Raw genomic sequence first — 14,919 nt, forward strand, 5'->3', positions numbered from 1 at the left:
GTTGCCATTGGCGGCAATGGACGACCAATCAAATTGAACTGGGAGGGTCGGCTGCGCCTTCAGTGGCAGTAAATAGTGAAACGGGATCATTCAAAGGCAGCGGATGGTTGTCAGCCAATTAGCTAACGTAGACACTATTCTAATGGAATGGAATGGTTGCAGCATACGATGTAGGGTTAGGGGCAAATTAAGAAGAAGACAAAAAAACTTGGAGGTTAAAGTTGTACTACGAGAAAATAAGTCATATTATTAGATCGGGTAAACCGCTACGCACTTTACGTACATGCGCCTTAGCTGTTAGCTACGATGAAGCGTCAATATAAAGCCATCTATTGTTTACAATTTGATGTCGATGAGCCAAAGAATCAAGGATTTCCTTATTTATGAAGCAGATTCCAAAATAAAGACTCAGGAGATGCACAATATTATTCCAATTCGCTATTATGTCACTTACGTCGTAAAGCTACTACGTGGCTGGGAGCTACGACAAAGTGTCGGTAGCCTATAAATCATTCTATTGGTAATGATTTGATGTAAATGAGTCAAATTATGAAGGATTTCCTTGTCCTTATTTGTAAAACCGTTTGTAAAACACAAGATGCTTTCAGTATCGTGGATTTTAAAGGAGGCACAACATTACCGCTATGTAGTAGTACGACTTTTTTTCTCGTAATAACATTACTTTTTTCTCATATTGTTACTACCAGAATAAAAGTCGTATTATTTCGTTAGGCTAATGTAGCTATATAAACTGCTACTTACTTTACGTACAGTGAGGCAAATAAGTATTTAGTCAACCACCAATTGTGCAAGATCTCCTACTTGAAAAGATTAGAGAGGCCTGTAATTGTCAACATGGGTAAACCTCAACCATGAGAGACAGAATGTGGGAAAAAAAAAACAAAGAGGGCTAACTTCTTCTAACGAGGTCTAACGGGGCTCCACTTGTTACCTGTATTAATGGCACCTGTTTTGACTCATTATCGGTATAAAAGACACCTGTCCACAATCTCAGTCAGTCACACTCCAAACTCCACTATGGCCAAGACCAAAGAGCTGTCGAAGGACACCAGAGGCAAAATTGTAGACCTGCACCAGGCTGTGAAAACTGAATCTGCAATAGGTAAAACACTTGATGTAAAGAAATCAACTGTGGGAGCAATTATTAGAAAATGGAAGACATACAAGACCACTGATAATCTCCCCGATCTGGGGCTCCATGCAAGATCTCACCCCGTTGCGTCAAAATGATAACAAGAACGATGAGCAAAAATCCCAGAAGCACACGGGGGGACCTAGTGAATGACCTACAGAGATCTGGGACCACAGTAACAAAGGCTACTATCAGTAACACAATGCGCCGCCAGGGACTCAAATCCTGCACTGCCAGACGTGTCCCCCTGCTGAAGAAAGTACTCGTCCAGGCCCGTCTACGGTTCGCTAGAGAGCATTTGGATGATCCAGAAGAGGATTGGGAGAATGTGTTTTGGTCAGATGAAACCAAAATAGAACTTTTTGGTAGAAACACAGGTTCTCGTGTTTGGAGGAGAAAGAATACTGAATTGCATCCGAAGAACACCTTACCCACTGTGAAGCATGGCGGTGGAAACATCATGCTTTGGGGCTGTTTTTCTGCAAAGGGACCAGGACGACTGATCTGTGTAAAGGAAAGAATGAATGGGGCCATGTATCGAGAGATTTTCAGTGAAAATCTCCTTCCATCAGCAAGGGCATTGAAGATGAGACGTGGCTGGGTCTTTCAGCATGACGATGATCCCAGACACACAGCCAGGGCAACAAAGGAGTGGCTTCGTAAGAAGCATTTCAAGGTCCTGGAGTGGCCTAGCCAGGCTCCAGACCTCAACTCCATAGAAAATCTGTGGAGGGAGTTGAAAGTCCGTGTTGCCCAACGACAGCCCCAAAACATCACTGCTCTAGAGGAGCTCTGTATCGAGGAATGGGCCAAAGTATCAGCAACAGTGTGTGAAAAGCTTGTGAAGAGTTACAGAAAATGTTTGGCCTCCGTTATTGCCAACAAAGGGTACATAACAAAGTATTGATATGAACTTTTGGTATTGACCAAATACGTATTTTCCACCATGATTTGCAAATAAATTCTTTGAAAATCAAACAATGTGATTTTCTGTTTTTTTTTTTTTTTCACATTCTGTCTCCCATGGGGCGGCACGGTGGCTTAGTGGTTAGCACATCTGCCTCACAGTTCTGAGATCAAGGGTTCAATCCCGGGCTTCGGCCTTCCTGTGTGGAGTTTGCATGTTCTCCCCGTGCCTGCGTGGGTTTCCTCCGGGAACTCCGGTTTCCTCCCACATCCCAAAAACATGCATGGTAGGCTGATTGAACACTCTAAATTGTCCGTAGGTATGAGTGTGTGCGTGAATGGTTGTATGTCTCCTTGTGCCCTGCGATTGGCTGGCAACCAGTTCAGGGTGTCCCCTGCCTACTGCCCGTAGTTGGCTGGGATAGGCTCCAGCACCTCCGCGACCCTCGTGAGGAAAAGCGGCATGGAAAATGAATGAATGAATGAATGTCTCCCATGGTTGAGGTTTACCCATGTTACCCAATATTTTCAAGTGGGAGAACTTGCACAATTAGTGGTTGACTAAATACTTATTTGCCCCACTACACGTACATTTTTTTTCTTCTCCTTTATTGGGCCATAATCCTCTGTTGTAGCAGCCTGTTGATTGTTTTTTTGTTTTTTTTAAACTGACACATTTTTAAAACGATATGCTCCCACCAAGAATCAATATATCGTTAACCCTTTGGGCTGCAAAATATCGTGATATTTCTCGATATATTCTCACACCCCGAGTTTATACAGAATATCGTGATATTTCTCGATATATTCTCACACCCCGAGTTTATACACTGATCCCTCGCTACCTCGCGCTTCAAACTTCGCGCCCTCAGTCCATCACAGATTTTTCTTCTTCAATTAGAAAAATTAATAAATAAATACAAATGAACCATCCCGAGCCGATCACGTAGTCTCACTCTCCCTCCTGCTGCTCTTTCTTGGTCAGGCAGTGCACTGGAGTTGCATATTAAAGTTAAAGATGATTGACAGACGTTAAGGTTTGATGTTGCCGCAGATGTTTGGAAGTCGAAGCTTCAAAGCGCCACATGCATCAATCATCGTTTAACTTGTTAAACAGTTGCTGTTGCAACTCATTGTGTGTAAATGAGCAGCTTGAGCAGATTTGAGTGGACTTACTCAATGGAGCATTTAATTAAGACAAGCATTTTTCTACTTTATCCATGTTTAAGAATATTTCGATGGGGCAGTAACTTGTTTAAAACTTATCATAATTATTACCTTTGAAGTGCTTAAAAAGTATTAATCTATATATAACCATAAAAGTTTTTTTTTTTAATTATACTTTTGGGAAAAAGAATGAAAAAAACATCTTATATGTATGTCTTTCCAATGCTAAATCTGAATAAATATATTGAACACACACAATTACTATTTTTTTTTTTTGGGTTGGGGCGCTACTTCGCTGTTTTTCACTTATCGCGGTGGGTTCTGGTCCGCATTGCTGTATATACAGTAGTATGTTTTTTTTTTTTTTTTACCAACCTCGGCATAAAAATGGTGTTGGAGATATTTTCTATTTACTGCCTTTGACAGCGATAGACGTCTGATTCATTTGAACTTGGAGCGCTGGCAGGAAATATGGCAGCCAATAAGGGTACGGTCCTATGAAAACAAGCTTGTTAGCAGCTACTAAACCGGGATGCTAATCAATAAACCTGAGTGAACAACACCATGACAAGCGTCAGCCTACAAAGTAATCATTGGAAATCATTGACTGCAAGCGTTCACTTCATTGCGACCACTTAAGAGACTCCGGTGCTCTTCTGCGTGAGTTGAAGTTGCCACATTTGCTCCAGAGAAATATCAAAATATGAATTTTATCGGCTGTTCAGTCACATTAGCGTGACTATCGCAATAAAAAGGCATTTGCAGTTTTCGTAATATTCCCTCAAAGGTAAAAAGTGATAAAAGGTCGGTTGATATCGCAGATATTATCAGGAAGGGTGCCTTCGGCAGGCTTTATCAAAGCCTCCCAGTAACTCCTCTCCAAGAAAAAAATACCACAAAAGCTGACATTTCTGTTGAAGGCGGACAGATTAGAAGATTTGAGATGAGAAGCAGGTTTTGCTGGAATTGCAGCGTGACGCACCAATGATTGTGTTTTCTGAGGATTTTGAAACAACCGGATGTCAGGACAAGAAAACCTATCAAGCAGAATTCAAATATTTGTCAACTACTTTACTCATCAGTTGCCATTGACAGCTATAGAAGTCAAATTAACTGTGATGATGATTCAATCGCTGTCAACCCTCCCAGTCAAAATGGATTGAACGTCTATATCCGCCAATGGCACTGAAACATCATCATTCAGTAACAGCCATCCCAGTTCAAATTGAATTGTTTTCTGCTGTTAATAGCAGCCAATCAATGAGTTGACTATTTTTGCATGCATATGCTTGCATTTGCATACACTTGCATGGGTTGCTTTTTTCAACTAATGTGGTTTTATTGTCAAACTAGACACTTTCCCCTTGTAGAATGCAGAGGTGGGTTGAGTAGCCAAAGATCTCCAGCAGCGGCGAGAACGAAAAGTGGTATCTGGTAAGTGGTAAAGTTGATTTTGCCATGTGGCATTTGGATTTTGCCATGTGGCATTTTTATGGTTTATGGCAAAATGGATTTTGGTTTCTGGCATTTTTTGCTATGTGTTTAATAAGTAATAATAATAATTAATAAGGTAGATGTCATGGAATAAATGTAACACATTACTACCCACCTCGGGTAGTGTGAGGTAAAGTCTTGTTTTTAATGATTAAAAAAAAAAAAATTGCATCAGGACCGTATTGCACTATTCTTGTGTTGCACATACAGTATTCTGTTCAAGCAAGATATAATTGCTCACTTAGAGTATCTATTTTCCTATTATTATATATTTTTATTTTAATACATATTTTTTATGCTGGAGTGCCACATCAAATTTCGCTGTTGACAATGTTCTTGCTACAATGACAATAGTTCTATTCTATTCTATTCTATTCTATTCTATTCTATTCTATTCTATTCTATTCTATTCTATTCTATTCTATTCTATTCTATTCTATTCTATTCTATTCTATTCCTATGAATTAACAATTCGTTTCATCTACAGCACTGATGCTCATACCAGTTTTTAGACTTCTACTTCAAAAGAGCCCAACAGCAGCAAGCTCAGCATTCCTTGCAGAGGTAGAACTACAGTTCCCAGAATGCATCGCTCAAACGGGCACATGTGCCCTCTGCTGTCACCCACATGATTAACATTTGGTTGTGGACACCTGGCTGGACAGGAGTGGAGTTTAAAACGGTAAACATAATATTTTTATACAACTAAACGCAAAAAGTGTTTTTGTTACCAAGTCATTTTCTTTCAAAACGTCTGTTCACCTAGTCTAATTTGATCTAAGGCTAATGTTAACACGAGTGCTTACTTGATGCTAACTATAATTAATTGCTGTAAGGAGGATAAAATGGCGGCTTTGTTGTGCTGTTAGGGCTTTCTTTTGTTGTTTTTCTTTGTCAAGGTATGTTTTTTTGTGACAAAAGTAGTTTTAAATCGTAACCTTGTAGAAAACAAAAATACCTGACCCGAGAGCCATTTTCAAGAAATGACATTTATTCTGCACTATTTCAACATCACGTCTTAAAAATTACTTCCAAAGGTTGATGTGCTTTACAGGATTCGAGTTAGTTTGACGTCAACTGTGTCCTGACTTTAGGGACACCCTGTGTAATAAAAAAAAGACCATAAGATTTATAGTTATTAGATTAGACTGATGAAATTCTGTGTTTAAATCTCAAAGGACAAAAATACCTTCAACAGAGAGGGATTTCTTTTTCTAACGAAGCAGAATTCCACTCCTAACACAAACAAATTCTGGTAAGTTTGAGTGTTTTAATTTCCATGGACTAATTAGAAGAATCCCTCATGTTGGCTCCTGCAGAACCCTCCGGAGTCTATGAGGATGAGCGCCAGCATGGGTTGCCTTCGCAGCCAGTGGCATCAGCTCATTACCACGCACTGCTTGCAAAGTGAATTCACTATGAAGGAGCTTTCATGTGGGCTGCGCTAGTGATGAAAGTCAAGGGAGTCGCCGTCTTATGTGGGCGTCGTACGGCAGGGAAGAGGCATCTCACTCGAGCGGGTCAGTCCGGGCGTTTCTAACTTCATTCCATCAGGACAGGCTTCAATACAGCTTGAAAATGTGTGCTTTACTTTTTTGATTTGTAGCACATTTTCCCCTCAAATATTATCCGGCATCATCCAGTTGATAAAATAGTCCAACAATCCTAATGTTAAACTCCTGACTGTGAGTTGAAGACCAAACTATCTGGGTAATGGCGCACATAACAGCGGTATTCCCACCTGCTGATGCCGCCTGTTGAATAATGAATGAGCCCAGCGGCAGTGTGGCTCAATGAAGGAACACTTAACCCTTGGTGTCATGTAAGCCGACAGAGGAAGAGATCAATCCTTGTCGGGTTAATGGAGGCCGTGTAAACGTTGTTGTTGATGGACCCTCACTCACTCACTGGTGACGCGTTTGCTTCCTTTGCAGTCTGCGCCAGGATGAGGCAACTGACCAACACCTACACTGGACTGAAGACATCGACACAATCAGGTAGTAATTGGACATTTGCTTTTCAAGACACTTGGGAATTCCTTGACTGAAAACAATAATCTTTTTTCAGTAAAATGACTACAATTGTTCAGTTACATATAAAAACCAACCGTTTGGATCTTGATGCATTCTCTCTTGTTGTAGTAGATGAATGAATAGGTGTAAAAGTTTTGCCCACGCAACAACCCAAACTGAAGTCCATGTTTGCTATGTTTATTTGCTACTAAAGATGTCCCGATGCCGATTGATCGGGTCCGATCATGTCTTTTTCAAAGTATCGGAATCGGCAAAAAAATATCGGACATGCCTTTTTTAAATATACTGTATATATATATATTTTCAAAATTAAATCGTTTTTTAATTGTATTTAACGTTACCGACAAAATGTCTTACACTCATCCAGAGTCTTTAGTTTTGGCTTAAAGTAGTGCTATGAAATTTATCGCGTTAACTAATTCTTTTTGAATGAATCACGTTAAAAGATTTAACGCAATTAACGCATGCGCTGCACGACTCACTCGCGCATTGTCGCGTTCAATCTATAATGGCGCCGTTTTACCTATTTATAGAGCTAAAAGGCAGCGTAAAATGAGTAGAGTGAATTTTGGCAGTCTTTGGAGCCTTTTATTAGTTGGCTAAAGCCTTAAATTCCCTCTCTCAACAATTAGAAATATTGTGGGAAGCAATGAGGGGAAGAAAGGTAGTAGTTGATCTTTTTCTTAACTCCCTATGTTATTTCCCAACGCAGAGAAGATATATCAATTGGTGCCACTACGCACAGTCATGGTTGTACTTCCCATCATGCATTTGGGCAGAACAGTTAAATGGCTACAGTATCATTTACTGAAAGCTCAACAAATACACAAGATGGCAATATTTAGTCATAATATACAAAGTCACATTTATCCTTTAAGAATTACAAGTCTTTCTATCCGTGGATCCCCCTCACAGAAAGAATGTTAATAATGTAAATGCCATCTTGAGGATTTATTGTCATAATAAACAAATACAGTACTTATGTACTGTATGTTGAATGTATATATTCGTCCGAGTTTTATTCATTTATTTCTTAATGCATTGCCAAAATGTATATGATCGGGAAAAATTATCGGGAATGATTGGAATTGAATCGGGAGCAAAAAAACATGATCGGAACAACCCTATTTGCTACGACAACAAAAGCACATGAATAGGACCAGTGTTGTCAATAACACGCTACTAAGGCTACGTTCATACTGCAGGTCTTAATGCAAAAATCTGATTTTTTGTCATGTTTTTTTTTTTTTTTTTTTTTTTGGCGTGCCCGTTCAGATTATCTTTGTCCATTGAGACCGTTCAAGTATTACGCATGCGCACTAATTCGCAGTCCGAAATGCGCTGAGCAAGAAGACCTGCATGCGCAGAAGCATCAAAACAAAAGACTACACATGCTGGCTGTTATTTGTCATTCCAGGGCGATCATATTTTGATTTCCAAAAATATGAACACAAATAACAGACATAATCCCCGTTTAGGTTTATATTCAAAGTTTCTGTGGATCAGTTGCATGCACCCACTGTCCATGTACGTCGCACACACACATACGGGCAGTTTGCCCCGACTCTCGCCCGTGTAAGCAGTCTTGAAATATTGCTCATAAAGAGCAGAGAGAAAACCGATCATTCTCAGGCTTTTCCTCAACCCATTTAAATTTTTTTATGACTGTTGCCAAGCCCGACCCTTCCCCAAAAGCCGTGTTCCAGGCAAGCTAGGCGCTAACGGACAGCTGCACCGCTACCTAGCTCCTCAGGATGCAGTGAAAGAGTCATGAGAGAGACCACAAACAGCTGCATTTGTTCATTGGAAATACAGCCATTACTTTACATTTCTGTCCAGTAAAGATGACAAAAATATCTCCGTGCGTTGCAAGCTTTGCGCGGGCTCAAACAGACTCGTATGAATGCTATTTTCAGACCGTGACGTCGCCATCGTAATGCGGACGTGGGTCATTATAGACATGCTCGCGCATACAATCCATGTTATTTTTGCTTGTTTTCGCCGGTAATCTTTCAAAAAAGAACATGCCGATCAAACACTGCTGCTATGGATCTTGTAGAAACGACTAGACATTACGACATATGGATGTTTTCTTCATACGTTTCCCGAAACCAAAAACTCGGATGAAAAAATGTGAAGAATGGATCAACTTTTGCGGCCAGCCAAAAGACCAGTTTAACGCCAGCAAGGTGAAGCCATTCACATTTCATATGCAGTAAACATTTTGTTGGGGGCCATGGTCCTCTCATAATTACCAATTCATAATTACCAATTAGTTAATTGTAAGGAGCATCTTTCCCAGAGCATTAAATTCAACAGAAAGTGATCTGTAAATTCCCCCCAATTTGGAAAGACTGGCTGCGAAGGGTCTGGCATAGACTTCATAATGGTATTGACAGGACACAGGACGCGGGGCCGATGAATGGGGGGCATATCTCCGTCACAGCTGACCAAGTGGAAACACAAAGAGCTTTTTATGTTGAAAATTCTTGTGAATCGTCTTTAAGTCACTGTTGCGCCGCCTTACCACAACAAAGAGCTTTTTACGTTAAAATTATTTTGAATAAATGCTTAAATCCCTGAATTCTTTGTAGATATGGATGTAAAATAGTCTCGTTTCTTTGTTTACAGAGCAAAGAACCGGGCAGTTAGCATTTATTTAACGTAAATATTGCGAATTATGATGCCATTGCTGTAGCCGCTAATTTCTCCCATTGATTTTTTTTTTTCACAACGTTTCAAAATCCATATATAGTACGAAAAATATAACCACCTTGAATCCTCGAACAATCAATCTTGAGACAATCCTTCCTGTTTGTACGCGGTACAGCTTTCGTATTGTTATCCTAGATCCGGCGTTGAATCGCCTCACGTGTCGCTGCAACGGACTACGAATAACTGAAGCGGACTGTGGGATGGGCCCTTTGCTTGAAGGCGTTGCGCAGTGACTAGCCGAATTGACCAGTCAATAGACCCTACTCACCTACGTCACAAAATGACGTGTCGCTGTATCCGGCCGCCATATTGTCCGTATTTTTTAGACTTATTCACATTGTTTTCAATTAGTCGTGCAAGTTACAGAGCAATTCATGGAAGCCCCGGTGTTATCTGACGCTGTAAACTCATTGGATGCGTTGCATAAAAGGCGTTATGTGGAAAAGCTTCAGTTTATCCATTCGCCAGATCCATATTTGATACCTAAATCGATGTTTTTCGACCCGCTGTCTTCGCCGTCTTTGACTGACATCTGCTAGCTACCCTGATATTTACAACTATCTTGTTCACACAAAATCAGCCTATTCTCACGAAAGTTTGAAAAACTTTAAGAGCTTGGAGGCTTATAAATACTTCGTTGCTGGTTGGGTGAAACAGGTCCTCGTCCACGAAAATTCGGCAGGAATCTTATCGTGTGCTCGGGAAGGTGAGTTACGAAATTTTCAATTCAAAATCTTTTGTTCTTGCTAACATCCACTGTCAAGTCTAATGTATTTCATGTCATTTGTCAATGGAGCTAGGGCTTTTAATGTTTATATGGTTTAGCGATAGCACTCTCACTACATACATATATTATATGTAATAAATATGAAGTGCGATAGCACTACTCCAGATTGTCCCTAGTTGAATTTATTTTTTGGCTTTTGACCTCAATAGTGAAATTGTAAATTAATTGTATGACAACTGTCTGATTATCCCCTTATAATTATATATTTTCAGGTAGTTCATTCACAACGTCTGAGTGTATGTTGTCGGCGATTAGCCTAGCAATGATCTTAATTGTGGTTGTCAGCCCAAAACCCTCTAAATATATATTAAATGCATCTTACCAGATATAAAATGACTACTACATAATCTGTGGTAGTCGTTTGGAGCCCAGTTTTCTCGTCGAATTGCAGCAGTCAATCTCGGTCTCCTCTCCGGGTCTCTCGGAATACTGTATAACTTCAAGTCTCCGTCTATCTTCTCTGTTTTTGCAACCGACCGCCACACATGACTTCACCATTTTGATTATTAATGTTAATGAGCAGAAAAACACGCCATAATAGGAGGAATTTACGAAGCGCTAATGCATTAACATGACGAGTATACGGACAACATGGCGCGGGGGCGTGGCTGTGACGTCACGTGAGTAGGGTCTATACCATTATGAAGTCTATGGTTCTGATTTCACCATATTACAAGTGGATTAGCAGCAATTCTCAATTCTCTCTCTCTAAACAACATCCGCATTATACCCTGGTGTGTGCGCTCACTGCTAATATTCTAATAAACGGCGAGATTAGTGAAGTGTCATTAAAACATCCCGAGGCCGCCTCGTCGTCTGCACGGCTGTACTCGTTAGTCCCCAGCAGTAATTGATGAACACGCTGCTCGCCTGGCCATAACGAGCATGCGGATTTTAATTAAGTGCAAATCCAGTGTGCTCCCATGCCGCATTTGTCTCAATAACATCTCACACGTGGACTCGCCAGTTAACCGCGCAATATATGAACGGACAATTTAATAAAGAATATTCTATGTGAATATTTTCCGGGATTATTTGCTCACGTCTTCTTCGCTCCAAGCAACAATGGACTGTGACAGTCACTAATCCAAACGGCTCCAGTCGGCCTGATTTTTCATCTTTTGCCGCGCTTTATCGTGTTTACGCACGCCGATGCAAAGCGTCAGCAGCGCCTGCCAAACTCCCACAATCCAACAGGCCGTCTGGGCTCTTGTTGACACGCCAAGAAATCATTTCCTGATATTTTTCTTTGCCCCTACCCCTTGTCAAAAGATTGCGGGCAGGCTCGAGGTTTCCGTGGCAACGTGTTTGTGTTGGACACAAAGCCTGGTTTTTCATTTTCATTTTTTTTTTTTTTCTTAATAAGCACATATTTGCGGATCTACCCGTCTTCACCGTCCATCAATCATGGAATAGTTGGCCAATATGGCCTGAACACATTAGTTGCCATTCATGGTAATAGACGCCCAATCCATTTTGACTTGGTGGGCTGGCTATCGCCGTCCAAGGCAGTTACTGTGTTTGAAAAAGGAAAAAAAAAAAAAAAGGGGGTTTTTCTTTTTTTTTTTTTTTTTTTTTTTAATGTGACATCATTTGCCAACATAATTAGTTGAATTGTGCACAAAAATGCATTGTATTTGTTTTGTATTTTTTTATTTTTCCAAAAAGCACGGAATAAACTATTTTCAGAGACTGCACAAATTTTCAAAGAAAAAAAAAACGTCTTCGTGTCTAATTGTGTCTGCAATAATAAAAGGCAATGAATTAAAAAAAAAAAAAAAAAAAAAAGTTTTTAGTGAATCGACTTTTGTGACATGATTATCATATTTGCAGAATAAATGCACTGCTATTTGTGGAAATTAAACATTTTTCTTTCACAATTTTGATTCCCCGCCCAAATGTACACTTTTAGTAGAAATTAGGGGTGTCAAATGATTAAAATTTTTAATCGAGTTAATTACAGCTTAAAAATTAATTAATCGTAATTAATGGCAATTAATCACACTTCAAAACATCTGTAAAATATGCCATATTTTTCTGTAAATTATTGTTGGAATAGAAAGATGAGACACAAGATGGATATATACATTCAACATATGGTACATAAGTACTGTATTTGTTTATTGTAACAATAAATCAACAAGATGACATTACCATTATTAACATTCTTTTAAAGCGATCCATGGATAGAAAGACTTGTAGTGCTTAAAAGATAAATGTTAGTACAAGTTATAGAAATTTTATATCAAAACCCCTCTTAATGTTTTCGTTTTAATAAAATTTGGAAAATTTTCAATCAAAAAAATAAACTAGTAGCCCGCCATTGTTGATGCCAATAATTACTTACAGAATGATCATGGGTGCTGAAGCCTATAAAATCAGTCGCACCCAAGCGCCAGCAGAGGGCGACAAAACTCCGAAAAGCATAAGTACACATTTATCTGTTCTGTCATTTTAATGTTTGAGCGGGGCATGTGCGTTAATTGCGTCAAATATTTTAACGTGATTAATTAAAAAAATTAATTACCGCCCGTTAACGCGATAATTTTGACAGCCCTAGTAGAAATATATAATACAGTAATAGAAATTAATTACGGGAGTATTTGACCTTTGACCTCATTACCCTCAAATTTAATCACCTCAGTTTCATATTAAAATATCTTGCGAATTTTGATTCCCTGCCCAAATGTACACTTTTAGTAGAAATATATAATACAGTAATTGAAATTAATTAAGGGGGTATTTGACCTTTGACCTCATTACCCTCAAAATTAATCACCTCAGTAAAATATCTTGCGAATTTGATAACTCAAGAACAAATACATAACCGAACTCAAGAACTGAATACATAAATTCCGCCTTCTTTGTTGCCTCATTTCTAATTATGTATCATATTGCCTCTGTAAAGCCCTTTGAGACTTCTGTTGTGATTGAGGGCTATACAAATAAAATTGAATTGAATTGAATTCTGTATGTTTCACCTACTAGTGGTGGTAGTGGTACCTAGGGCTGTTCGAGTTTGCCTTACAGGAAAATCCCGATTATTTTCTCTCAAACTCGATTTTTTCCGATATCGATTATGATTTCTTGGCTAAATAATAATAATGACACACAAAGTATTCGAAATGTGTTCTGTTTCGACTTATTGTTTCCTTATTTGAACTGAAAGTGCCAGTGAACATAACTCTGTTAATGCACACAGAACAATCCCTTGGGATTAAGAGCATTTTATTTATACAACAGCAGACTCCAGCTCTTCTGAATTGAAGCAAAAATGAAAGAAGAAAGTGCATGTACCATTTGAAACAAAATCAAACATGAGAAAAGATAGTCAGTCAGTCAGTCTGTAATCCAAATAGTCAATCAAGTCAGTCAGGTGAAGAAGGTAGGGAGCCACGCTCAGGGTGATGTGTTGTCATAGTTCTCTGGTCTTACTTACATAAATTAATGATTAGTGCAAAACTGTCATAACTGCAAAACTCAATAATAACAGTATGCAAGGTGGCAATCACCTTGTCAAAACACAAATATGCACTCCAGTGAGGGTAACATAAAGAATAATCCCTTAGGTTTATGAGCACCTCATCTTTACAAAAGACGTCAGGTCAAACACATTAACTCATTCACTCCCAGCCATTTTCACCGGAGCAAGGCCCTTCGCTCCCGGCCGTTTTACTGGATTTTGACTGATTTTGCAAGGCCCATAGAAAATTCTGTTCTATTGCTATATAAACATGGAACCCAGCAAAAGAAAGATTAGACTCTTTTTTTTCAGCAGAAAAAAAGTTGGTTCATATCTTTTTCCATTCTTTAGAAATCAGCATTAGAAAATAGCTTAGTTTTAGCAATTTTCCAATTTCTGATAAAAAAAACGTAGTAATTGAGGTTTTTGTGAAAGCATACATTTCAAACATAACTGACTTATACACAGCTATGTTTTGCTTTAGTTACATCCCAAACATCTGAATGTTTTCCTTTTACAAAATAAGATAAACAACAAGAAAAATAGAGCTTTTGATCGCAAAGTAACAATTTATTTACACATAACTAAACTATTGAACTGTTGAACTATTTGCGCACATAACAACGGGGGATGCTCTCGGCTGCTCCCGTGGCTAATCTGATGAGTCTGGATCAAGATCGGTGTCACTTTTTTCATCATCTTCATTGTTGGTTTCAACCTCGGGCTAAGGAGTAACGCAACGTGAGGTCCGCAGAGCGCGTGTGGAACCTGACGCTGTTGTGGACGTCATCGTCTGTCTCATCAAGATAGATTTTTTAAAATCCTTCTTTGGCGATGGTTTCGTTTTCTTTTCAAAACACTCCTCCAGTGTCGTTTGCCTTTTTTTCCCCCAGATCATTCTCCACATTTTTCTCAAATTCTCATGCGTCTTCACAAGATCCCTCCAACTTCCGTTTCCTGACTAGTTTTCTTTACTTCCTTTCTTGGCCCGTGATGAGTTCTTACCAAATGCGCTACTGACCTCCAGTGGCCAGTTTTATTGCTTTAAAATGGGTTTTGAGCTTTGTGCACTGTATCTTAGATACATAGGAACCTATAGATGCCTCTTGTTAAAAAAAAAAAAAAAAAAAAAAAGAACATATTTATACGTTTTTGGGAGGAAACGAGTTAATGGGCCAATGAACAATGTGCACATAGATTA

At 39.2% G+C, this 14,919-nt stretch overlaps 1 protein-coding gene across 2 annotated transcripts in view; it reads left to right on the plus strand.

Annotated features, from left to right (window-relative positions):
• Positions 1-5,447: 5,447 nt before the first annotated feature.
• LOC130909201 (thyroid hormone receptor alpha-B) overlaps positions 5,448-14,919 on the plus strand; it is a 277,864-nt gene continuing 268,392 nt past the window's right edge. Inside the window, exons 1-4 of one of the 2 annotated variants that reach the window (XM_057825377.1) lie at positions 5,448-5,619; positions 5,899-5,975; positions 6,040-6,240; positions 6,655-6,717. In XM_057825377.1, the coding sequence (XP_057681360.1) occupies positions 6,197-6,240; positions 6,655-6,717 (107 nt within the window). In that variant the 5' untranslated portion in view covers positions 5,448-5,619; positions 5,899-5,975; positions 6,040-6,196. Of the gene's footprint in view, positions 5,620-5,898; positions 5,976-6,039; positions 6,241-6,654; positions 6,718-14,919 lie in introns of those variants that run through there. The other variant, XM_057825380.1, reaches the window with a different exon arrangement.

Source organism: Corythoichthys intestinalis, chromosome 21 (assembly GCF_030265065.1).
Source record: "Corythoichthys intestinalis isolate RoL2023-P3 chromosome 21, ASM3026506v1, whole genome shotgun sequence".
Taxonomy (NCBI): domain Eukaryota; kingdom Metazoa; phylum Chordata; class Actinopteri; order Syngnathiformes; family Syngnathidae; genus Corythoichthys; species Corythoichthys intestinalis.